The 27,532-nt window shown below is 34.8% G+C and overlaps 2 protein-coding genes across 7 annotated transcripts in view; both read right to left on the bottom strand.

The window, feature by feature from the left end:
• Positions 1–266: 266 nt before the first annotated feature.
• Positions 267–27,532, bottom strand: part of LOC123546753 (antiviral innate immune response receptor RIG-I-like) — a 48,247-nt gene continuing 20,981 nt past the window's right edge. For both annotated transcript variants that reach the window (XM_053551057.1, XM_053551059.1), the window contains exons 12-13: positions 3,148–3,315; positions 267–2,833 (exon numbers count right to left, since the gene is read on the bottom strand). In XM_053551057.1, the coding sequence (XP_053407032.1) occupies positions 2,217–2,833; positions 3,148–3,315 (785 nt within the window). In that variant the 3' untranslated portion in view covers positions 267–2,216. The remainder of the gene's footprint in view (positions 2,834–3,147; positions 3,316–27,532) is intronic.
• LOC123546754 (antiviral innate immune response receptor RIG-I-like) lies at positions 10,108–23,940 on the bottom strand. 5 transcript variants are annotated; one of them, XM_053551061.1, is made up of 10 exons: positions 23,809–23,940; positions 21,752–21,882; positions 19,185–19,319; positions 17,613–17,984; positions 17,062–17,184; positions 16,297–16,611; positions 15,794–15,895; positions 12,681–12,851; positions 12,294–12,388; positions 10,108–12,143 (listed from the first exon to the last, which is right to left on the bottom strand). In XM_053551061.1, exons 2-10 carry the CDS (start codon positions 21,855–21,857, stop codon positions 11,877–11,879), a joined length of 1,686 nt encoding a protein of 561 aa, XP_053407036.1. In that variant the 5' UTR covers positions 21,858–21,882; positions 23,809–23,940; the 3' UTR covers positions 10,108–11,876. The 5 variants fall into 5 exon arrangements, with proteins under 5 accessions (XP_053407036.1, XP_053407039.1, XP_053407038.1 ...); XM_053551064.1 differs by having other exon boundaries at positions 23,852–23,930; XM_053551063.1 differs by having other exon boundaries at positions 21,752–21,890; positions 23,617–23,845.

Here is a 27,532-nt window from a genome sequence, read left to right as displayed (position 1 = left end):
TACATAATACATCTTGGCTTAGTGATTAAGTTAACCATATAGAGTACGGGAGATCGAAGGTTCGAACTCCATTAACATCAGTACCGATGTGTTAGATTGGTGGTTTGCTAGCTAGTTAAAGAATGCTTATCGAATTCCTTTCTGACTGGTGCTGGGTATCAAAGAAAAACTATTTTGTGGAAGTAGACGTGTACAATATAAAGGTCTCTTAAAACTCAAAATGGCTTGTCCTTTCAATAGGGGTTACATTGTAATAGGCAAAGCCATTTTACCTTTTATCTTTATTAAACGATTATTATATGCAATCACAAGAACACTGAATCATAATATTAAAATGTGTAGTCAATGGACTTATGAATATTGGAAACTGTTCTATTGGCATTGAAACCTTTGTCTTCTTTTTTATTATTCCTCATGGTTTTTGTACTCAACAGTACACCATGGGTACATACCTCAGTGCAATTCTGTACAGATAATGCTTATAGTAGATTAGAAAAAATACTCACTTATCAAACAAATATGCAATAGATAAACTTTGAGTGTACAAGACGAATATACAGTGTCTCAAAACAGAAATATTGTCTCAAAGTTAACCTTTTTAATTGTCCCGTCCTACACTCTCAACAACATAATACTCATATTTCGTTTAAAACAGGGACAAAAATCCACTCGGACATCCACACCGTGCAATACCAGCACAAGATAAACTTTAATGTCAAATACTGTGTAATTCCTCATTTATGTACAGGTGTAATTAATACGACGAACGACTTTTTTTTCTAATGGTACGAGAAAACTACATGACTAAATTTTCTATCAAAAACTAGACGACTGAATATTTCTGTTGAAGTCAACAGCTATTGGCCGTATCACAAAGGTTACTGAAATAAGAATAACACATTTTGACGGTATTTTTGCGTGCGTTTCAAACGAAGGAAAGTCTAGTTTACAAGATTATTAAAGTATGGAAAGATATTTAAAATTGAATTAATGAAAATCAAATCTAAACCAATGCTCACTTTTAACATGGATATATCATCAACAAAGTCGTTTGCAATTAATCCCTTAAAATTCCATGCACATTAGTGCAAGTTTTGCTTACAATTATGTATGCTAATAAAATACTAATCTACAGGTAAAAACAACAACGTCATAAAACATGTCCACCTGGAACTAGACGATTCGGAAATATTACATGCAGTAGGCTGTCCAATACATGATTTTAATTATACAAAAAAAGGAATACCAACTTGTTAAAATCAGTAGCTAGCAATGAATATCAGGTAACCATCATTCCAGTTTCAAATGAAGACATGTGTTCATTTCCGACCGCACTATTCAAGTTCGGAGCAAAAATGCAAGACACTTTACTTTCACCTTCTGACACGTTACATCACAGTGCATTTCTGTCTTTCTGACTTCGAATCAAACATACCGACCGGAAAGCAGAAACACACACCATGACAGCTTATATTTACACATTTAGGTTTAGACAGCAAGGTACAACTCCCGCACGACAGCATGTTTATATTATCGTTTGATTGTTATGGTTCTCATGCATCGTTTAACTCAAAAAAGTTGTCAATGATAGAAGTTAAGTGCATACTGTAATGTTATACAAAAACATTTTTTGTATTGAAACGCTTAAAAGAAGAAAAATTAAAATTATCAAACATGCTATCGTTTGAGTTATCGTGCGGGATTTATATACATCAGACATACATAGATTATCAGTTTTTTTAACGTATTCTTTATACAACTACAGTTACTGTAGATATTTCATCTAATAACGTTATCGCTATACTCGGCGTCCGTCTGGTATCTAATAACCACCTCTATGCTCAGCCTTTGTTCGTTATCTAATACCGTTACCACTACGGCTGGTATCTGTTTGTGATCTAATACTGTTACCGTTGAATAGTGAAAGGTAATCAAATAAATGTGCCTCAAATATGTTTAACAAAAAAGCGCGTGTCTATAGCGCGCGTCACAAAACGCTTTCTCTATTATTTTCGAATAATAACTTTGAACTTGCAAATACTGGTGTTATCACTACAATACTAAGAAAAATGAAATAAAAACCCTAATTTGAATGACAGTCTCCTCGAAGAAAAATGATGAATCCATGACCAGTTAAAATCCCCTTTTGATTTTCATCCTAAAAACATCTCTATTACTTGAGGAATGTCTATTTAAAAAGATGTGACCAAATGATTTTAATTGGTCTCGTCATACATACGGGACAAATCCTTAATTCCAAGTTCTGTGATCTTGTATGGCACCTCAGACCACTTTTTGTAGGTTGTCACATCTTCTTGATCTTTGCTGCTGACAAATTTTAAGTTTTCTAATTTCAGAACGTAATACTCGATGTCATCCTTAACTGCGATGACTCCCCAGTCTTTGGGACACGTTTGGCAAAACATCTTATACTTCTTTTTTAAAGCGCCCATATTTGCTCTTTTTGTGTGTTCTTTTTTACAGATTTTCTCTCCAAAGCCTCGCAAAGCAACCATATATGACGTGTCAAATTTTCGAACATCAGATGCATTGCAAACAAACGCATCACATTTCCTGCATAGTATTCCATAATCGATTGCATCGGATTGCTTGATACGTTTAAGTTCTCTTGTTTTCAGTTGCCATTTGTGGTCGTCTAACAGTTTCTTCTGAACTGCAAGTACTTGTCTGTTGACAGAGTTTTGATCCAACTTCTTGAATTCTTCTACAGCACCTGTCATCAGTTTTATCCTGTACAATGTAATTTTGTCCTTAACAAATTGAGCATCAGTAGCTATCATAACTGCTTTTCCTTTCTGCTTTCTGCTACGCCCTGTAAAAACAAAATGCAATTTATTATTATGTGTGTGAATTATTCTAAAAACGTAATAATCTGTCGAAATGATATCTCTTAACAATAGTAAATTTTATACATTTTGAAACGAACATCAAGCAAAAATACATTACACGGATATTGCTTATTTCTGAACATTCACTGTTCAAAAGTTGATGTAAGCTGATATGTGATATGTTATTAACTAAAACGTTGTATTTGTTAAGGGTACAGACGCCAAATCCAGTGTTTATATATGAATTTTCTAATATCTGGTTGCATTTTCATTATAAATATATTTTAAACTTTATAACCTGACATCTGTATTTTTTTAATTTCATCCACGTTGAAGTTATAGTTTAAAGTCATGTTACAGTCGGGTACATCTAGACCTTCCATTCCGACCGATGTAGCCACAAGAACTTTGAAAGTTCCTTCCCGAAACTCTTCTAATATGTATGTCTGTTCATCTTCAGTCATACCTACAAATTATGTCTTTAAAATTTGTAATAACACCATTATGGAATTACCGTTTTTTAGTGGAATAATATATTGTTTTACAAAGGACATGTTATTCCTCAATGTATAATTCAAGGTTAAACATGAGCAATAATAATGCATATGAATATTCACATCTGTTAAAAAGAATTGTTTTAATAATCTATTTCAATAGCTACTCGTTTTGGTAGTAAGAGATGTTGGAATGCTCCAAATATTTAGATGCATTATAATATCACACTTGAGTGTAAGTACGGAAATACGCTTTGGTCGCACTACGTGATATTGCTAACGATTGCCATGATCGTTCGGTTGTCTGACAGTATCATACCACCGAAACTGGAAAATCGTATTATGGAAATCTTACCTTTATCAGTGCCTCTAGTGTCTTTTCCTAGGAAGGGACTTGTTTTCACATAGATTCCTTCCAACTCTTCATTGAGAAAATCTGCCAACGCCCTACATGTTGCCCTAGCGTGAACAAATATCATTGCCCTGGAGTTAGCGTCGGCGTCCTTGCCGGCAAAAAGATTTGACAAGGTTTTACTTATGACGTGTACGTTTGGATTTTCAGTCCTTACTCTTCTTAACTCTTTCTGTACTTCTGAAACAGTACAGAGATAAAGAGTAAAGCTTCTTCCCTTTAGGAAAATTGGCAGTGTAAGTATTACAGAAATTGTTACCTATGTCATTACAAATGGTGCGGTTTTGGAGGAATTAAGATGCAATAAAATCAGTGCAAAAGATCCTTGGGAAGCATAGAACGCAGTCAGGCTACATAAAAGCAGACTCAGTTTGATTGAGTCAGTCCATGAGTGCTCAGGAAATGTGCAACATCCTTTACGCACACTAGCACTAGGTCAAGACCTTTAAGGCGGAATCCTTTTCCTTCTTCGACACTCGGGGAATAAAAACTCTGCTGGTGGTAGTTGTGTAGAGAAGCTTTGGCTGGCAGATTTTGCTCAGACTCGGTTTTCCTTCGTTTATATATATAGAAAACTTTGTCCGAATCATCCATTTACATAGAATAAATTTTACAATTGCGAGATTAGCCAATCATAATTTTACTCCTTCTGTAAACAGTATCATATGCAAATAAACTTGTATAGATAAACGAAAGGCATATGCCAAACAACAGATTATGCACATTACTTATCACGATATAGACGGTTAGGTACAAAGGTAAAACTTTGATGTTCAACATAATTACTGCATAAGTAGCAATGCATATGTGATTGAAGATTCTAAAATATCCTTGCTGGAAATAAAGCAACATAACAACAATACTCTCATCCGTACCGAATGTGCAGGTTATTAAACAAAATAGAATAGTAGCGAAGCGAACGCATTTTTGTCGAATATGCTATGATAACCTTTAATCAAAGCCATATTAAAACATTTTTATTGCAAACTGATTATGACTGAGAAGCAGAAATATATGTTAAAAAGTGTAATAATTATTGAGAGCAAAACAATCAGTGTTTTATGAGATTGTAGAATAAATATATTTCATGAAATTCACTTTCTTTATAACTGAGACCAGCCAACCAGCAAATATAAAGTTAAATATTAGAACCGGAATAAATAAGTATTTATTTACTTTTCTGACAGCCTCTCTTCTAATTTTCTAATGGTCTTCGCTTTAATATAGATATGAATAGTTTTATGGCCCCAAGTCGCTTATGAAATGTGGTTGTGACTCAAACTGTGTGTAAACTTCCCAAACTGTGTGACAGAAATACATATCCTAAATCAGCGGTCGGGCTTAAAATGAGCCAAATATATTCGATCATTGTGGAATATTCTGTATGTTAAGAATACACGTAATAATATATATATTTATTATATATCTATATAAATTCGTAAAAACATCATCTTGTGCTATGCAATTAAATATGAACAGGCAGAAAAACTTCCGTATTGTACCTTTTGTATTGTATGTTACCGGACTTCTTTCATTAATATACATGACCTGACACAGCTCTATAAATAGCGCATATAAAAGCTTCACTAAGTTCCATTTTAACATCAATTAACATTGAAGATTTCGTTCAGTAACAAAACAACAAACAAAAAGGTGGAGGTGTATGATAAAAGGGTAATTATAACAGTAGCCAGATAAGGGATTTTGTATTCCGCTCTCCTGGATTTTGCAAGGTCGGGTCACACTCTCGCGAGGTCCGATCCAGCAAAACTCCACTCTCGCCGAATACAGCATCCCATATCGAGCTACTATTATAACTTGAAGATGCTTTTGTAGAAAAGCGCATGTCTCTCCCAATGCATAGTCACATAGGCAAGAAGTCAATAGGGGACAGGAGCGAAAGTCAAGGAGACACTGATGGTTGGCTGCAATAGGGATAATCTACTTAGCATGTCCAATCATCCACTAAGTTTCAACATTCTGGGCCTAGTGGTTCTCAAGTTATGAATTGGAAATTATTTTTCCATGTTCAAGCCCCTGTGAGCTTGGCCTTTAATGGAGTGACCCCCAAAAAACTAAAGGGGTCGTCTACTCCATAATCCCTGCCACCCTATGAAGTTTGAAGAATTCTAAGTCAAATGGTTCTCCAGTATTTGATCGGAAATGAAGTGTGACGGACGGACTGGGTAAAAACAATATGTCTCCCCCAGTGTGTGTGTGTGTGTGTGTGTGTGTCGGGGGTGGGGGCGGAGGGCAAAATGACCCTAATATATTAAACATTTACTCCGAAAAAGTTTATTACTCTTATGTAGAAAGGTCAGCTGTTACAATGAATGCTAGACAATTTTATGATGAAAATTAAAACATCAGTGGTTACACTTCATATCTGTAAGTTTGGCAATTATGAAATAGGAATATATATAACCTTTTAGTGTCATCAAAAGAGCGTTTTCGTCCCTAGTGAGAGTATCCTGGTGTTCTGCTTCTTGTGTGTGTTGTGTTGCAAGATAGACTGCAACATCTGTGGTTCTAAGTAACCTGTTTATCTCTAAGGCGTTGTAGTAAATCTAAAATTAAAATTGTTTTATGTATTGAAATGTTCGTTTAGTACTAGACTTTTAAAAAGCACCTTATATAAGTAACAACATTAGTGTGCTACGGAGGAAACATAAAAATATGTTTGTTATCTTATGTTCGACGACTTTGCATTAAGCTTAAGTTATATATGCAAATATATGTATGTATACTATAGTGTTTGAAGTTTTTAATATTCTAAAGGTACAAAAATTATTATCGCAATATGTTCAATTAGTGACTCCTGAAAATTTCTATTTAAACCCTGAAAAACCTATCATATAAATAATTATGAAATGATTATAACTGGAAAAAAGGTGTCGTATTTATAGGTCAAATACCAGTTCTAAGCAAAATAATGCAAGACGTAAGATACCACATAGAAAGTTTTACGCTTTATGTTCGAAGAACCAATTTTGTTACTTTTTTCTCAAGCTTATCAAAGAGCATTTGCTATTGTTTGGTTAGGACGAAAACCAAACCTATACATAGTTAAGGTCATATTTCCAGCTGTTATAATGTGTATTATCTAAGGCATACGAGGACACCTGGATAGAACCATTGGCCTCCTGAAGGTCAGCTGGATATACTCCCTCATATGACGACCCCTGCGGGGATACAGTCACAAAGCAAGAGACGACATTAATCACCCGACAAAGGAATATTTATACATTTTGATATGTTTGTTTGACTTGATGAATTTTAAGTCACACGGACTCTTTTCGTCCATCAAAGCGACCATTCATCTGTATCTGTAGAGGACAACCACATGTAGTCCTCCGGACATATTTTAGCACGGACACTGAGCAGACTAGGAGATCTACAAGCAGACTTGATATCATCCTGACATGAAGTATCTTTACATCTCAAGACAGAATTCGAACAACAATGGCGTGGAGCAAGTTAATAAAAGTCAAACCCTTTTACAACTCCTTACAGACATTGTAGTCATTGCATATATATCCGTGCTAATTAAACATCTACAGACCTGAAGGTATTTTGCACATGATGCTATGTCTCTCCCTTGGCCTCGAGTAAGTGATTCAGTAACCTTGATAATTTCTGCCACCCATGTTTCATATCTTTTTGACTCCACATCACTTGGACACTTGTGCATAATTGGTATCAACTTCGGCTCCAGCCAAGCTGTTTCTATAGGATAACGTAAAGCATTCATTAAATTGTTATCCAAAATCTAGAAACAGTTATTCTAATATGCCTGTCTCTGTTAAAACACGCTGCCGCTAGAATGACGTAACGTTAACGTGCGGTGACGTCAATGTTTTTGTTGCGACCAAGAAAGAGCGCTGCTATATTTCATCTACTGTTTTAGATTAAGGGAATATTAGAATCGAAATAATTTATAGCAAAACCATGTCTTAACACTATTTATACAGTCGGGCGGTAGTACGTCGTACAAATAGTTTCACTCGGGCTGCGCCCTCGTAAAGATTATTATGCCCGACGTATAACCACCCATCGTGCATAAATAGTGTTAAAATACTCTTTGCTATAAATTATTTCTTAATTAATTAATGTATATTTTAGTGGGGGTAACATGTGCATGTAACGTGTTTATCATGGGAAGGATGCTATATAAATATATAGTATTATATAATATAATATAAAATATAAATAAAAGTAATTAGATGTTTGTAGTAGGTATAGTTTAAAAGGAAATACCTGTTCTCTTATTTTACCGAAGATCTAGCAAAATCCTATAATACATAGTATTATACCTTCAAGAAGATCTGCCGTTTTCTTCACTGCTTCAAGAAGAATGCTTCTACTTTGATCTGAGGATCGCATTTTCATTGGTATTTTTTCTGAAGATAAAACACGTTGACTATCAACTTTAACGGCAGGATTAGTATACTTCATCAAGCATAATTATTGGTTGCCTCAGCATCGTGTATATTGCGGAAAATGCGAAAATAAAGGGGCACCATATTTCACGACTGCCCCAACAGATATTTGCTTGCGATGGTCGGTCGGAAAATATCTTTACTCTTTGCTCTTTCTCAAAAGCCGTTCAATATTTTTCAAAAGTGCTTTTAAGTCTTTTTCAAACTTTTCCCCACTTACGTCTATACACATTTGCCATCTTCATGGGAGTTTTTGTATTCCCTCTGGAAACCCTGAAGTAGACCTACTACTGAAGTAGCAATTAACAGCTGAAATCAAAACCGCCATGATCTATTTGTTTCAAGCCTTTTTTCAGTTCTTAAAACTAATAAAGTCGCAGAGGGCAAGGTTTGGGCTGTACGGAAGGTGGGAAACAATCGCCACTTGAAGGAGCTGAAATGTTCTACTGTAGATGAGGCAGTATGAGAGGGGACATTGTCATGCAAAAGAAGGTCATTTCTTTGGGCTAGCCAGGGGCGCAACTTTTCAGTTTTTTAAGGCTTTTCAAATCTTCTGAATAGTATCTAGCGGTCACAGTGACCTTTTGGCATGACATGAGCCTGTATTATTCGACGTAAATCCCCAAAACAACCAGCAAAACTTTGCCAGCAGAGGGAAACAGCTTAAACTTCTTGGGAGGTGGGGGAACCAGCTCGTTTCCACTGCTTTTCTGAGCTTTTGTTTTAAGTTCAGCAGTTTCAACCCACATTACATCCTCAGTGACAATACATTTCAAAAACCTATTTTCATCATGTTTAAAATGTCAAAATGTTCTTTAGCTATGGTCATCGTGGATGCCTTTAAGTCTTCTGTCAGCTGTTACAACACCTGCCTAACAATTTCCTCGCTAATACCTAATTTTGCGTGTAAAATCTCATGTACCGACGCCTTACCAAACCTACACTGATTAGCTACACTCTGCGATCTTTGTTGACAAAAACCACAACATTCGCAACCATTGTAGGGGTCACTGCCTCAGCAGGCCTCCCTGACCTAGGCTCGTCCCTCATGTTTGTTCAGCCTTCCTTAAACTGTGAAACCCAGCTATAGAAGACAGCTGTAACCCTTAAAAATGTGGCTAGGTTTTACCTCTAAAAGCAAGTATTTTATTACAGATCTCTGTTTCTCATGCTTAGAGTCCATGGCAGCCCTAACACCTACCTTGTTTAAATGCACAAAACTTCGCGTGTACACACTTCTCGTTGAAAATAAACTAACCAATTTTCGGCGATACAACATAGTTTTCGCTCATGTATAATATGTGCACGTTGAAAGAAAGGAGCATGAAAAGTCAATTTCCGACCTCCCCTCGTATATCGAGATGAAACAAATTTAAAGTTTGTGTTTATAGTCCTGTTTCTGAATGTCACGTTTAACTTTTATTTGAAAATTTCCATCGAAACACAACAGAAGTATACATTTTCTTTGAGAAGAGCAGTGCCTAAATTCATCAATTTCAGTATATGAAAATTAAACCTCTATTAAATCTGGACAAACTTTGAAATAAATTTTCGGATCATCGATAATTTTTCTTCACTCTGCATCTGAGACAATTTTTAGGCAGTTTGTTACACCATACCAAGATAAAATCTTGTCCACTACTTGAACTACTTCTATGCATGCTCAAAAGTGCAACATGGATCCTTCTTTCAATACAGAATACAGTGCTCAGTTTTGAAAACAAGTTTTGAGACAATAGTTTAATACAGACAGATACTTTTCCTATACATTATTTGATACTTTTTTCTCATTCATTATTTTTTAAATATAATTAGAAAAGGTCTATAAACGTTACCAAAATTAAAAAAAACAACACAAGTTAAATAACTACTTCACTTATTTCCAAATTTTCAACCCAAATCTAGAAACGAACCTTCTATAGGTACACTGACGTGTTTCGCTAGGTCTTCCCGGTTCTTTTCTACTGTTGATAAACATCTTACATCTAAACTTGCACACACCCGAAATATATGATCAAGAGCATCCTTTTCTGATTTGGCTCTTCCGGTGCCAATAGATGCTGTCAGACCAATAATCTAGTATATAATAATAATAATATTTGTAACAATAATAATAATATTATTATTATTATTGAAAAAACAGATAATAATTATTATAACAGATAAAAAACAAGGCAGTCAGTAACACCGATGGACGCTTCCCGAAGTAAATATCAGAAAGGGGTGTGGGGATTCAAAAACAGGGTTAAATAGAGTTATGGTTCTTAGTTACTGCACTTCCTCTCAAAAATCTTAATGAATATGTTAATAAACGTCAATCCTTTATATAGTGTTTAAGTTACTCTCCGGACAAACTTTTATACATAAGGAAGACATGAAATTAGGATGATCTAAAGTTATTGTTTATACTGCACTCCCCCTCAATGTGTTCTAAAAGAGTTTAAGTTTTGAAGAATATCTCTTATAGTTTAAAAGAGATACTCTGGACACACTTTTTAGCATAAAGTGATGTAATTAGAAAGGGGAATATCTGGAGTTATGGTTCTTAGCTATTGCACTTCCTCTCACTGACCTCTATAAATGTATGAAGTATTGAGTCAATCATTTTAATACCATTTTAAGTAATACACCAGAAAAGTTTCCAAACATAAAGAGAAATAATTCAAGAACATGGTATGTTAGAGTTATTGTTCTTTGAGATTGCACTCCTTCTCAATGATTTCTATCAATATGTAAATATTAAGTTAATCCCTCATATAGATTTCAAGTTATGTTCTGGACAAGCTTTTTCCACGTAAGGGGAGATAATTAAATAAAAGGGGTCAGCATGAGTTATGGTTCTTTGACACTGCACATCAAGTAAATCCCTTTCATAGTTTTGGACTAAGGCTACGGACAAACTTTTTACATAAAAGGAGACAAACTAAAAATGGTGTCAGCTAGAGATATATGTCTTGCTTAATTTATTGCATTTTCTTTCAATGACCTCTATATTTGTGTGAAGTATCAAGTCATTCCTTCTTATAGTTTTCAAATTATGCTCTAGTCAACCTTTTTTCACATAAGGGGAGATGATTAAAACAATTAGTAAGCTAGAGTTATGGTTCTTTGACACTGCACTTCCTCTCACTGACCTTTATCAATATGTAATGTAACAAGTCAATCCCTTTCATAATTTTGGACTAAGGCTCCGGACAAGCTTTTTACAAAAAGGGCGATAATTCAAAAATGGGACAACTCAGAGTTATTGTTCCTTATTACTGCTCTTTCTCTTAAAGAGCTCTATCACTGTGTTAAGTTACAACTAAAATTGCTATTTATGTGGCTAGTCTTTTGTTCTCTCTAGTGTTCTTTTAGCCATATAAACGAAAGAAAGGCCACTTAAAAGAATGAATGACATCAAAAAAGGTACATTTACCTATTGTTCCTATTACCACCTAAGTACGCAAATGTGGGCTCGGACAGACGGACGGACGGGCAAGCTGGCGACTATATGCTTCCCCTTCGGGAAGCATAAAAATGGTAACAAATGCTTCGCACTGAAAATGTATCCTTTGCACTGTAAAAACTGTTTTGAAAAAGCCTTTGAAGGGAAATCTTTTTTATATTTTTCGATAAAATGCAAAAAGAATGATTTTTGCTTCACGCCTTTAAACTAACGATTTCCCCCAAATTCTATGTTTTACTGACTATGACAACTTGCCTGAGGTAGGTTCTTTGTTCCATCTGATTTTTCCATAAGGTAGTTTTTCATTAGCATGCTATATGGTTCATCACCTTTTGTGTGGTGGCATTCATCAAACACCATCAGTGAAAATATAGACAAACTTTTCACATCTTTGCTCAAATTATTAACAAGTATTTGAGGTGTGAAGAGAAATATGTCATAGTCTTCAAAAAATGCATTCATCATCAGAGCCTCTTCCGTGTCTCCCTTCAAGTGTTTGACCTATAATATAAAACAAAGTTTACATCGAACAAATGCTAGGAACAAGGTTAGATATACAGACCATTTGTACGAACTCAATTGAAAGGCAATGCGAAGTATTATAATTAACTTTTATTTAATGAAGACGAGAAACGAAAAAATATTATTTACCTTTGCATACGGCAATTTGTTAGATATGAAATCCATTTGCTGACTCACAAGTACTCCATTTCTCGCCATAAAAACAACTTTCTTTGTCTTTTCTCCTTATATAGGATATAAAAAGAATGCTATTTAATAAATTACATTACTTTGGTAATGAATCAAGGAGATAATTTATAGTATATTTTAGAACAGAAAAACTATTTAAGAATTCACTTAATGTTGCTGTATATCATTGGACGCACACATAACATCACTGTTTATTTCTGTAGAAATTTCGCAAGAAAAATTGTTATATTATCTTCCAATATCTGACAAAACCAGCTTTCTAAAACTTAATTGATTTATTTCATTTAAGACTACATGAGAAACACCCTTTATTCGGAATAAAAGTACCGTTCGAAGACGATCGCAAATGTCTGTCAATGATGTACAAGGCTACCCAAGTTTTGCCACTTCCTGTTGGAGCGCATATAATAGTATTTTTGCCAGCTAACGCCTTTTCGGCCAACTCTAATTGAAAAGGATACAATTTCTCAGCTAGTGGTGTTTCATCATCCAGTTTTCCTGATAAGAATATTACATGTATATAGATATTATCATATACTTTTTAGGATTGGTACATGATATTATATACAAATATGTAACGACCAAACTCATAATTGTTTAGAATAATGCATGTAATTTCCATTGATAAATAATTTTGGAGAATTATTATAACTTTGTACAGTTAATATATGCAAAAGCAGCGACTGTCTTTGTCCCCGTGTTCCTGAAGTAATGGTATAATATGACACACTTTCCTGATTCTAATAAAGAAAAACACATTGAAAGAAGTTGATTGGTGGAATGATTTCTATTTTATTCATGTGTAGTATTTGCAAACTAACGTGCATCTTTCAAACATACAAACAGTATTAACGAGTCATTTTAAATCTGATTTAGAAGAACTCACATGTATTTTATAGAATGGCAGTATGTCACTGACAATTTTAAACTGTTTGCAGGGAGATAATATATCTATATACACCTTTTGGATACTTATAGCAATATATTGTCTGCAGAGTAATTTTTATTTTCTTTCCTTTTATTAAATTAATTAACTCCCATTATCGTTTTAAAAAGATAATAACAAATATTAATAGTGTTATATAAAGCAGTTTATGGCATATTTTGTTGAATTTTCCGCTTTATACAAAAAGAGAAAAGTGACCAAGCACCTTCAGGCCATCTGTTTTCGCGATTGGAACCTTGTGAACATTTTCGGCAGAGGGTCACTAAGATATATTTGTGTGAAATTATTTGAAATCTGGTGTATACTTTTAACTAGAATTAAAATTATAAAGAAGTTTTTCATTTCCGTTGCTATGGCAACATGAGTTCGGCATAAACTTGATTTCTTTTAATACCTTTGAAAGATGAAAGACTTTCCATGGAACACTGCCGTGAATCTTTGTTCAAATTGGCTAAGTAAGTGAGGAGAAGATGTTGGTGTAAGAAAATATCAACGGACGATGTATACTGGACGGTGAGTGGTAAGCAAAAAGTGTATTCCAGTGGACCACAATTTTCTTTAACATATTTTGTTGCAGTTAAGCAAGATGCTATTTTTTAACTTTACAAACAATAACAACTGACCATACCTCTCAGAACTGCGCAATATTGTATTCTTAACTGTAAGACTTTTGTAATCTTTTCAGATCATGATCAATGACCTATAATTAGTTTACAACTTTTAGTATTTGAGTAGCTGAGAAACTTTCGAAAAATGTTCAGTGTCTGCCCAAATTAAAACAACAATATATATCTTTAATAATGATAAGTGTTACGTGTGTTAAAATACCTTCCGTCACCACCTTGTTTAAAAACAACGACAACAACAACGTTCCAGTATCGTTCAGTTGTCACCAGAACTTCCTTATTAAACAAGAGTGCCTGAATGAATAAGTACAAAAGGTGTGATAACTCTGAGTCACAGAACTTTCCCCTCTTACGATTCTTAATGAGATTGCATGTCAGATCATCACAGTGAAAAAAGTATGTGAAGTTCCAATGCATTCCCATAAGTAATTAGTAACTTACATACAAAAAAGCAAAATAGAGTTATGAAACCTGCGCACCTCATGTCAAATTAACACAGTAAACAAGTAAATGAAGTTTCAATCCATTCCCATTTTCGGATACTGAGGTACCAGATTACATATAAACTTTACATAAATTGGACACCAACGCAGACGCAGACACCGACCTCGACGAATAGGTGAATACAATAGCTCTACCTATTCTGCGAACAGACGAGTTAAAAACAAGCTGTTTTATAAAGTAATAACTTCTTGTTTTTATAAATGTGTAAACTTTTCGCATGAATGTACGTAGTTTTAAGATCAAACCACTTAGTCCAGCTGAAAGTAATCGCATATGAATTAAACAGTATTAACATGCGGCAATTTCAGGCCAAGGAACCATAACTGATGCTAGGTATTTCAGAATCATACTAAAATACTTAAATAAAATCTACTTATGGCGTGTTATTAGTTCATTCCGAATTTAAGATTGTCGTCAGGTAACCTTTTCTTTGCACCTCTATTTTGCAGGAAAAACATTCTCATGTCAGCTCGTGCCTTCTCTTAATAGCCAACGTTATTTGATGTGGGTAAAACCATAACAATGCAGTTATAACTTTTTTCTGTCTAAAGGAAATATGCATTTATCACACTTCTGTTATAATGTATATTCTACCATGGCTCGATTTGATTTCCAGTAAAACAAAGAAGAAAATTAATCTCTGTATATTCTGCGATAAACAACGGTTGATGCTCGGACCGGTAAGAGAACATTATGACGTCAATTATGACGTCAAATTGCCGCATGACGTTCGATACATTACTCCTCGCGTAAATGAAGTCCAGCATAATATTTATTAAAACATGTCAATGAGCATGTCAGAATGAAAATAATCAAGGCCTTCTTGTGATTTATCGTCTAATTTACCACGGTTCAGAGTTCAGACGCTTCAGCATTTAACCACTCGGGCTAACGCCCTCGTGGTTCAATTCCTACGCATCTGAACTCTGAACCGTGATAAATCAGACGAGAAACCACTCGATGGCATTGATTATTTGTTAAATAATACATGTTCGGCTATCGCTGAATAAACTATTAAAGTGATTACTAGTCGACATCGGACCGATTTAGGCGACAAGATATCGCTCAGACTTGAAACTGTTGGGAAAACAATATCGACCAAACATTATTTGCGATACCAATCAGATATACCTAAGATATTGTTCCAATGGCTATATATGGATTCAAATTGGCTAAGTACTTTCAAATTCTAAATTTTAACTTGAATGATAGTTGTTAAAAATAGCCATTATAAAACATTATATCAGCTATAGTTCTGGGAAAGAAAATAAAACATTATTTATGGACGTAAAAAGCAAGGCGTTCATTACATGCGAGTACCTTGTAGTTTACCCGTTTCATTATCATAAAAACGACTCACATACCGTCAGAACCATCGTCCGATTCTTCTGATTCACTAGCAGGTTTATTTGAAGCCAATTTCGTGCTGTCGTTACTTGGAATACTTCCTTTACTTTCTCCCTTTACTAGACAGATGAATAATGATTTAGAACTAAAAATGATCCAGAAAATTGATTAAATTTTTGTATTATGTCAAACACCCAATATTTGGTGGCGGATTTTATATATTATGTTTGAAACTTTCACATGTTTCTTATGATCGTTAAAAGCCCTTTCGTTATTTTTACATAATACAGGGTCTCCTATTAAAAGGAAAGAAAAGATATTGTATGATGTAAAATTACCTGTTTTTTCACTTGAAAGTGGGGTTTTGTTATCTTACAATGAGAGAGTGTTGTTCATATTTGTTTTATTGATGATGTATTGTAAGGTTTTTGATTTACTGAGCTTAAAGAAATTGTAAAATGCGTACCGAATATAGAAATCAATTTACCAATTTTAATGGCTTTAATTTTTTCAGACTTACTATTTGTTTTAGTTTGTTCTGCTCCACCGTCGCATGAACTATCACCGTCAAAATCGTGTCCTTCTGGTGGTGCCCTTTCTCCAAGTTTTGCGACCTTATTAACGTTTGTGGTGTTCTTTTCAATTTCGTGAAGACAACGTTTTTCGTTAATATCTGAGTTCGATGCACCTTTGAGTCGAGAAGAGCTTTTGTCACTGGAATCTTTCAAACCCGAGTCTAACGACAAATCTAAAGCACTTTCTTCATCAGCGTCATTATCATTTTCAGATGCTGTCGGAACTCCCTGGTCCATATCTTCCTCAGCATCTCCATAATCTATGAGAAAGAAAAAAGGTAACGTTTTTCATTTAATAGACAATGAAAGTGATTGAGTTAATACACTGAGCAGAATGACTAGAGGTTTTGAGAAGATTTTTGGAAACAAAGAACGCAATCAAGCAAAAGGAAAGCAGAATCGTTTTTTTTTTGGTTTGTTTGTGAATGGTTATGAAACATGTCAAAATTACATCACCTCTCTGTCCACTAACACAACTAATCCCCAATATTCTCAAGTGGTCAGCAATAATAGCAACACTGTGTCAACTTCTAGGGCCACCTTATGACACGTTAGACTGTTGTTTTGAACGGTGTTAAAAACTTTAGGCAAAACTAATCAGTCTGTTTGACTGAGTGGTAATGAACCGGGCAACATTACTCATGTTCTCTCTCGCCGAGTGAAACAGTGTTATCTGTCTTAGTATACTCAACATGTATTCATTTATTTACCTGTTACCATGTGTTCAATTACTTTCCCAGATGAACAGCAAACATCGTCACCACCTTTTGTATCATACGTTTCTGTGTTTGAGTTCATTACATCACATTCTGTACCTTTTGCTTCCGCGGAACCTTAACAAATAGAAAATAATATTATTACCTTTGACGAAAAATGTAATATGGCCGAGTGGTTAAGATCGCTTACTTCGAATCCTTTGTCCCTCACCGATGTGGATTCGAAATCGCAAGTAGGGTGTAGAATTATTCATGTGAGGAAGCCATCCAGCAGGCTTACGGAAGGTCGGTGGTTCTACCAAGGTACCCACCTATGCCTAAAATAATGTTCACAGGTTCACCTGGGTCTTTCTCCACCGTCAAAAATCTGGAAATGCCGCAATATGACCCAAAATGTAAGCGTATCTCTAAATCAAACAACACATATAAAGAAAGACATCGCGTAGATAATAGTAAGATAATGCACAAATTAATGACTCCCTCACAATGTTGTATTTAAATGATCTTTTGATCTGCCGTATTGCTTAAAGTGTACAAAATCTCACCTGTACACGGTCGAAACCGTTCAGGACAGTCCAAAAAGTCCGGTTCAAGTTCTTTTACGACATGTTTAAAACCTCTTTGTACTAATACACTTAAGAATTCATAAAACCACTCATCTGGAGCCAATCTACACTGCATTCGTTCAAGTAAGACAATTGTAGCATATGTATCTCCTTTATTTTGATATGTTGCACGTATCAATTCGTCATCCACTTCGTTAATGACTTTTCTTGAGTACAGATCTGTCACAATTTCATTTGCTGTAACTGTCTTTTCTAAGAACGGAATGAATACCCTTATTATTTCCTTTTCACGTGTATCACTTGAACGTGGTCTGTCAGTTGATTCCAACAAGGACTTTAAGTGAAGATAGTCTGAAAGTAAATATAACAGTGAATGTAATATATTTGTTCTTGATTTCAACACATTTTCACAAACTATTTTCGTATAATCAGTTTATCGGTATTAAAATTTTATGTTCAGCGTGTGAATGAATAAACGGTCATTTTGTTTATTATGCCCCCGTTCGAAGAAGGAGGGGTATATTGTTTTGCAGGTGTCGGTCGGTCGGTATGTAGACCAATTGGTTTCCGGATGATAACTCAAGAACGCTTAAGCCTAGGATCATGAAAATTAATAGGAAGGTTGGTCATGACCAGCAGATGACCTCTTTTGATTTTGAGGTCAGTCTATCAAAGGTCAAGGTCACAGTGACCTGGAACAGTTAAACGGTTTCCGGATGATAACTCAAGAACGCTTGAGTCTAGGATCATGAAAGTTGATAGGGAGGTTGGTCATGACCTGCAGATGACTCCTATTGATTTTGAGGCTATTAGGCTAAAGGTCAAGGTTACAGTGACCCGGAACAGTTAAACGGTTTTCGGATGATAACTCAAGAATGCTTGCGCCTAGAACCATGAAACTTGATAGAAAGGTTCATCATGACCAGCAGATGACCTCAATTGATTTTGAGGTCAGTATGTCAAAGGTCAAGGTCAGAGCGACCTGAAACAGTTAAACGCTTTCCGGATGATAACTCAAGAATGTTTGGGTCTAGATCATGACAGTTGATAGGGAGGTTGGTCATGACTAGCAGATGACCCCTATTGATTTTGAGGTCAGTAAGTCAAAGGTCAAGGTCAAAGAGACCTGAAACAGTTAAACCGTTACCGGACAATAACTTGAGAATGCTTGGGCCGATGATCACGAAACTTGATAGGGAGGACCAGCAGATGACCCCTATTGATTCTCAGGACAGTAGGTCAAAGTGACCCAGAACAGTTAAACTGTTTCAAGATAATAACTTGAGAATGCTTAGGCTTAGGATCAAGAAACCTAATAGGGAGGTTGATCATGACCCGCAGATGACCCCTATTGATTTTGAGGTCAGTAGGTCAAAAGTCAAGGTCACATTAACCCAGAATGCTAGAACTTTACAGTGACCAAATAATTTCTGTTCCTTGTGCAATTACTGAATGCATCAAGGGGGGCACTTCGTGTTCTACGAGCTCTTGTTATCATAATTAAGATGCATTTCATAAAAAATACATCGTTGATTTTAAAAAAGCATGTACCTGATTTTTCTAAGGCATCTAAGAATGATCTCCATTTTCCCTTTGCTGTTGATTTAAGAAGACAGTCAATCATTTCCTCATTCGCTTTAAACGGATCACCATCCAGATATATCTTCTTTAGTCTAGAACTCTCATCTGCGATTAAAAAATTAATACAGATTCAGTCTGGATCGTTTTATTTATATATTCATATGAGAGATAGAGAGATAGATAGAAAGAGAGGGCTTGTCCAATAATTTGTGTCTTTAACGTGTCCTGCGAAAAGCATCGAAACACACAAATCCCTCTTTCAGGGGAGGAGCCAGTATTGGCCGCGTAATCGAGTGGGAGACACTCAAAGATCATCAACGAATTTTCATTGCCTGGTTCGAGATACCGACCCCGACCTTTTGGTTGACAGCCAAGCGTGTTACCACCAGACCATCGGGTTACCTCCTTATTTATCGGGTCTCCTTCGGAAATAAAATGTCTGTTTCTGAATATTAAGTCACATCTTAGTAAGCAAAAATTCTTTTCTGGTTGTACGATATTACAACAGAATACTCTACTTTCTTATCCGGCTTTACATGTTGCTTCAAAGAATGACCACTGACGAAGCATTCACCATCGTTTGTTTCGCATATCAGATCTCACAGTTATTTACCATTAGACCCTTTTATTTATGTGTACGTAAAATGAAATTTTTGTTTTGCGCATCATGTTTATGTCGCATATTCTAGAGAGACACAAACAACAACAACAAACAAGAGGGCCCTGAAGGCCCTGTATCGCTCATCTGACCAAAGCTTTTCCTGTGATTTCAGCATATGACCTGGTTTGTGACCCCACATAACTCAAATTCAAATTTACCCTTCAGATCATTAAGCCACAAATTCTGACCAAGTTTCATGAAGATAGGGTCATAAATGTGGACTCTAGAGAGTTAACAAGCTTTTCCTTTGATTTGACCTGGAAACCTAGTTTTGACCCCACATAACCCAGATGCGAACTTGACATAAAGATCACCAAGAAGAACATTCTGACCAAGTCTCATTATGATATGGTCATAAATGTGGCCTCCAGAGTGTTAATACGCTTTTCATTTGATTTGACCTGGTAACCTATTTTTTGACCAATCATGATCTATATTCAAACTTGACTTATTGATCACCAAGAACAACATTCTGACCAAGTGAAGATATGATCATAAACATGGCCACTAGAGTGATAACAAGCTTTTCATTTGATTCGAACTTGTGACCTAGTTTCTGACCCAAAATGCCCCAGATTCGATTTTGACCTGGAGATCATCAAGACAAACATTCTGATCAATTCTCATGCGTTTTTCAACTTAAACTTAGGTCTCTGGAGTGATAATAATCTGTACTTTTGACTGGAACTGGTGACCTAGCTTTTTTACCTCATCTGACAAAGATTGGAACTTGACCTAAAGATCATCACGATTAACATACTGACAAAGTTTCATTAAGATATGGTCATAAATGTGTCCTCTAGAGTATTAATTAGCCTTTCCTTTGATTTGACCTAGCAACTTAGTTTTTGAAACCACCTGACCCAGACTCAAACTAGACCTGAAAATCATAAAGATTAACATTCTGACTTAAATTCATGAAGATGCAATCATAAATGTGGACACTGGATTTTTAACAATCATTTCCTTTGATCTGACCCGGTGACCTTGTTTTTGAACCCACATTACCTAGAAACAAACTTGACTTAAAGGTCATCAAAACTAATATTCTGATCAATTCTCATGAGTTTCGAAGTTAAAATTAGGTCTCTAGAGTGTTAACTTTTGATTTGACCTGGTGGCCTAGTTTTTGACTCCGCCCAACCCAGATTTAAAATTAATCTAAAGGCTATGAAGGTTAACAGTCTATCTTAGTTTCATTAAGATATGGTGATAATTGTGGCCTCTGAAGTGTTAACTAGCTTTTCCTTTATTTGGTGACCTAGTTTTTTTGACTCCACATATACCAGTTTCAACGCTGAGCTACAGATCATCAAGATTAACATTTTGACCAAGTTTCATGAAGATACGGTCAAAAATGTGGCCTCTAGAATGTTAACAAGTTTTTCCTTTGATTTTTTTTTGACCTGGTGACCTAGATTTTGACCCACATAGCCCAGATTTAAACTGGACCTAAAATCATCAAGATTAACATTCTGACAAAGTTTCATAGAGATATTTTCATAAATGTGGCCTCTAGAATGTTAACAAACGTTTCCTTTATTTTGTCCTGGTGACCATGTTTTTGATTCCAGATGACCCAATATCAAAGTTTTCCAAGATTTTATTGAGGGTAACATTCTGACCAAGTATAATTAAGATTGGGTCAAAATTGTGACCTCTAGAGTGTTAACAGTTAAATTGTTGACGAAGGACGATAGACGACGACTTTGCTCGTCGTACAACCATTCCCCGCGTTACCCGTAAATATTATCATATACAAAGATTCACAAAAAAGATTATTAGCATTTATGTGACCAAATTTGAGATTTTGTAATGACATGTCATATAGGTAGAAACTGTTCAAATATTAAAGCATTTTAGATCTATCTCTTACCTGATGAGATTACAGAATCTGCCTCAAGATGAGAAACAACTGTCGGGTCCTTTATACATCTTGTAACCTCCTTGCTGAAGAACAGCAGCCTGTTTTCTACGGCCATTGTATCTCGTTATCAGTCAGTCGCACTAAAAAACTTCAAATGTTAAGCTAGGAACACACGTGACAAATAGATGTTAAAGTAAATACGTATTTATCATGATCGCCATATTCTGACAGATTTTCAGTATCGTCTATGTTGAACAGTGGCATTAATTAAAGGACCGCTAACCAGAATTCTTTAAAAATGCTAACCTTTTGTGAAATTAAATGTCACATAATTCGTTTGCTTAGCAACTGAAATTGCTACGGAGAAACGCCATTCGGATCTGAGCGATAACACCATTAAATAAAAAAAAATGAAGTGGTTATGATATCTCAGTTCAAGGGAGGAAAACCGATAACAAACCTGAAACCAAAATGGCAGAATTGAAAACAGTTAAGCTCTTTAAATACATCCAGCATTTTGTCAAGCTTCGCGCATTTTGCTTCCGTTCCATCTTGCGTCCTGTCCCGTTTGTTAGATTAACAACATGTTTACTGCCATTTATTGAGTACAACATTTTGACAAAAATCTGACGGAGGAACGGGAAAAGCACACATACTTACATAATACTACAGTGTAATCGGGTATTCATAACCAGTTTTCATAGAATTAAAATGGGACTTAAACTTCAACGTGTACAGTATTGTTGTTACATATTTATCATCAAATTACATAATATTCAAATTTTTCCAATCTCTGTGACCTCAGCTATTTCGGGATTTCTTAATATTTAATGACTTTTGTTTAATGTAAACATTTTTTATTTCAAATATTTCAAAAATTATATTATAATGTATCTACAGTTTGATAGGTACATAATGAACATCATGTCCATTTTTGATTTTTTTGCATACATCGCCTAACAATAAAATAAGCACCTCTCTATTGAGGTCAGAGTGTAACAACTCACATGGCTTCTGATCAGCTCAAAATGTATAGGGAATTCCGCGGTGTGCATTTACCATGTAAAGTTTTCTCCCATTGGTGTTATATTGTTGAATATGTTTGAAAACTATATCATTTCTCAAATTAAAATTATAATCGGTGATTACTTGCTAAAATAATTTTGGAATAGTGCATTTTGGGCGATAAATATACATACTTTACCAGTGGAGCATTTTCAAGATATTAAAAAAATAACTGCCGGACTAAGTGTAACCTGGAACAACTGATGCGAATTAGACCTTCCTGGCGTAACCGAGTTTAAAGAGAAAAAAGTGCCTAAAAGTAATGGTCAACAGGTATATTTCTTGCAGTTTTATGATAGACTATGAATAGTTCTTTTATCCTGAGTAGGTGGCATCAAAATTCTAAATGTTAGGAAAACATTACAACGGGGGTCTATTGATATTCAGTTAATTCACTTTGACCTTTATTTTCTCGTCCAAAATAGCATAGTCACTGTATCATAGTGTATCCCGTCAATACACGACATTCTTCTAAACATCACCTGTAGAGTGATTCGCATATATTAATTCTTGGATGTACACACGTATTGAGTGTATGATATACTGACAAAATGTTCGGGTCAAGTTAACCTAGGTTTAATATAATACATTAAAGCCGTGCGTACATTCAATGTTGGAGAATTAATGCCGTCCGACCCGCATTTGAGACTGATTTGGAATACCCGAGAGTATTGGCACTTAAAAGATCTAATTACTGTCAGTACATGCAACTTGCAATTTTTTTTTTACAGATGTCTTCAATGTTTAAAGCAGTAGAATGTTTCGTTTTATATTCCACAACAAAAGTTAATAAAATATGGACTTCATACCTGATTTATCTGTTTATGTCATATCCATTCGTCAACTTTACAAATATAATTAAATTTCATTGTTCGATTTCGGAAAACCACACGACCTATATCCTATTCATATCTTGTTACAGCCATAATTCTTTTTATTTACAGATAAACACAATGCTTGTAATGTTATCCAAAAAGATAAAATTATCGACAAACTGATACCTCCAATTTTCAGAAAATCTTTACGTGATAAGTGATCGCTTACTTCCTTAATTAACCAAGGGCAACATTGTGTACACTACGGTAGCGCTTTCATACTGTCGCACTGACCTGTGTACTTTCGCTCGGGGCATTATGGGTAAGAACTATTTTCAACATGGAGTCGTAAACAAGGAAGTGAAAGTATGCTTTGCATTTTTAGTTAAATATTCACCATTGTTGTTTCCAGAGTATGATTAATTCTAGTGTATCCATTCTAGTATCATTTGAAATGATGAATTTAAGTTATCTGCAGTTGTTCAAATTGAATCGTACATGAAAAACGGCATCGTTTAGCTTGTTTACCTGCAAAATTGTACATGTATTATTTCTGTACAGTTTTTTGTATGTTTGTTTTGGGTTTAACGCCGTTTTTCAACAGTATTTCAGTCATGTTACGGCGGGCAGTTAACCTAACCAGTGATTTCTGTACCAGTACAAACCTGTTCTTCACAAGTAACTGCAAAATTCCCCACATGAATCAGAGAAGGAGGACTAATTATTTCAGACACAAATATTGTTTATCAAATAGTCGCAAAGAACATTAGCCCCGCCCGAGGATCGAACTCTCGATCCGTAGATCTACGCGCTACCTACTGAGCTGTACATGTACATCATTTCATTAAACGAATGTACAAAAGTATTGAACGCACCATTTTCAAATTCAGCATAACTATAAATTGAAATAATGTCAGTCATACATTTTTTTTATTTTTTGCAGGACTAATTTCCAAAGTATCAGTTTGATGTAGTCCAGTAAGGCTAAATGTACAGTCTACTCAGAAATGGTCCAGACCTAAAAGGCTAAATACCAGACCTAAAACTTTTAGTAAAAGGCTAATTACCAGATGCACACTTTGTTTTCTTGTATTGTATTCTTGTTTTGTTAATTGATATTTTTTCTTGAATAAACAGTTGATAATTAGTACGAGTTTATATGATATCGGAATAGTAAAAATCATATTCAATAAAGATTTCTCAGCTTGCTTCAAAATTGTAAAAGATCTCAGAATTTATTTCTCGGTGAGGACAGTCGGTGACAGGTAGCTCAGTTGGTTAGAGCACCCCAGACATAGAAGTACAATGTCATGGGGAGGTCTCGGGTTCGAATCCTGACCTGGCACTTGTCCACCTTATTACCTCCAATTATGTCAATTTACACTTCCAAATTTTAACACATAAATCTTCAATTCTTCATGTATGTACATTTGATCGTATAATATTTTTCATAACACAGCACATTTAGAAAGTGTTTCAAGCATTTTGCCATGGAAAACTTAAGAGATTGATGCTTTAATTTATTGTTATAAATTTTGTTGTTGAGCACAATATCCTATTAACTTTGATATAATGTTACAGTTTAGATACATGGAATGGTAGGTATATACTAATGTAACATTTAGATTTTTTCAACTGAGAAACAGGAATGTCCCATGTTTTATAACTGCAGGTCAATAGGTAATACAAACTAGGACATTTTTGTTTTATTTAGTAAAAGTTGACTTTAGATGAATACTGCAGACCAAGATACTAGTAACAGTATATTACATATTTGTAAATGTCACTATACATAATCCTTGTATATTTCTCAATCTGCTGCATGAGCTGTCAGGAAGCTGTAGTGATAGAAATAATGGAATCTTTTGAAACTAAGTCACATTGTTATTTTTGTATCAGAATGAATTGTGAATAAAATCCATTTCAGAAGAAAGGGACTTGATTTAACATATTGCTTTGTGTTTTAAATGGTATGGTTGACATAATATTTGCTAAAAAATTTGGTTGGAAGATGTAAAAAAGATGGAGAGAATTTTTGGTCAAATATTGGAAATTAAACCTACTTTCTGAGAGAAGAATGAACTAAATTTTTTACAACTAGCCTGGGAAATAGAATTTTTGTGTAAAATACTATCAAATTAAAACATATAATATTGAACAGAATCTAGAAACATTTTAAACATCTGTTATTGACTGTATATATATATACACATTGTTAACATTCTAGTTATTATTTTCATTTAAGCTACGAGTGTATTACCCTTTTACTGATCTGATAAAATGTTTTAATGTGTGTACCAGAAATAATATTAATAATCATTAGTAATATTGCATCACTTGTTACATAAATATCTGGTCCATAGTTTGTGTTTTATGACATGTCTAATATTTGAGAATAATAGTTAATATTAATGTCAAAAGTCATGTTATATACCACTTATTGAATGGCTTGCTGGTCAGTATTCATGACTTAGCCTCTTTTTTTACTATTGACTAGCAAATACTTCCATTAATAATTATATTGTATTGAAGTTGTCTGTGCTTAGGATTTTATATGTTTCCTGAAGTGTATTTGTTTGATATGTTCCCCATGTTTTGTAGGCCTATTAATTAATAAAAAATAGACTGCAAAATAGTGTGTATGAACTTTAATATATGTACAAATAAAACTGGAATTTACAAAGGTGGTTGTTTTTTACTCGATCATGATAGTGGTGTTGAAAACTGAAATCCTGCCAGTATTACATTAATTGTCCATGATTCATACAAACAACAAGTACTTTTTAGCATTTCCAGTTAGCAATAGCAGAGAAATTATTCTCTCTTTGGTCTAACTGTCAGTGGTGCACCAAGGGAAGGACTAGACTATCAGAACTGCAATATGTAAACTTAGAGTATGTGTTTGGTTATTAACACTTTGAACAGAATATGAATTATGATATACATGTACATTGACATGGGGTGCCAGCTGGTATATCAGGCCACACAGTATTCCTTCTTGATGACATGACTTAAGCACTCTATTTGTGCATCATTTAAACGTTTAGGACATTGATCTTATGATATCTAAGTCTCCAGATCCATATTTAATATACCATAATTGCGCTGCAATACTACAGTTTAGGAAAGTGAAAGTAGATTTTCCTTTTTGTCAAAAAATAATTCTATGACACGAGTCAGAGAACGATAACGGTTTAAAAAGTTTAAGTAATCACAATTACGCACATTTGTTGTAATAACATGCAAAAAATAAATAGATTCTGAAAATTTACCGTCCTCCGCGGGACAATGTTTTAGTGTATGTACAATTATCCAAAATCTTAGACGGAATGTGTGACGTCACGCTCTATGTATAGAATGCGAAAATCGAAGGTAGGTCCGTACGTCGCGCGCACCTGCCAACGTGGTAACGTTTCTGATTCAAGCCCTGGTTAGTCGTACTCAGATTCAGCTTTAAAAGTCTGTATGAAACGGAATTGCCTAACATGCACTAGAGCTTAGAAAAAAGAGCTGTCACATGAGACTATTTCGAAACTTGATAGTGTTACACGGCTGAAGCTATCACTGGAGTTTTTAATGACTCTAATTTGAGTGATGATACTGGACAATAGTTTGAATTATTCATTTTAAGTAATAACAGAGATAGAGTGAAAGTGTATCAATACATCGACTTAGTACACAAGGAACATAATTCATGTCTTATTTCTGCGAAAGTTATGCATCATATGTCATGTAATTTGGGTTATAATGTTGGAAAACCATTTCAATTAATCCATTAAGTGAAAGCTGAGATAGAGCAAATGTGCATGAACTTTAAGGTAAAGATGGACATAATTCATAAAATATTGGTGCCACCAGAGTTATGGACTTAGTGTCGAGGGTGGTGGTGTGAAATAATCATGTTAAGTTT

Source organism: Mercenaria mercenaria, chromosome 9, assembly GCF_021730395.1.
Source record: "Mercenaria mercenaria strain notata chromosome 9, MADL_Memer_1, whole genome shotgun sequence".
In the NCBI taxonomy this organism is placed as follows: domain Eukaryota; kingdom Metazoa; phylum Mollusca; class Bivalvia; order Venerida; family Veneridae; genus Mercenaria; species Mercenaria mercenaria.
The sequence above is the reverse complement of the archived record's forward strand: the minus strand, read 5'-3'. Positions and strand labels throughout refer to the sequence as shown.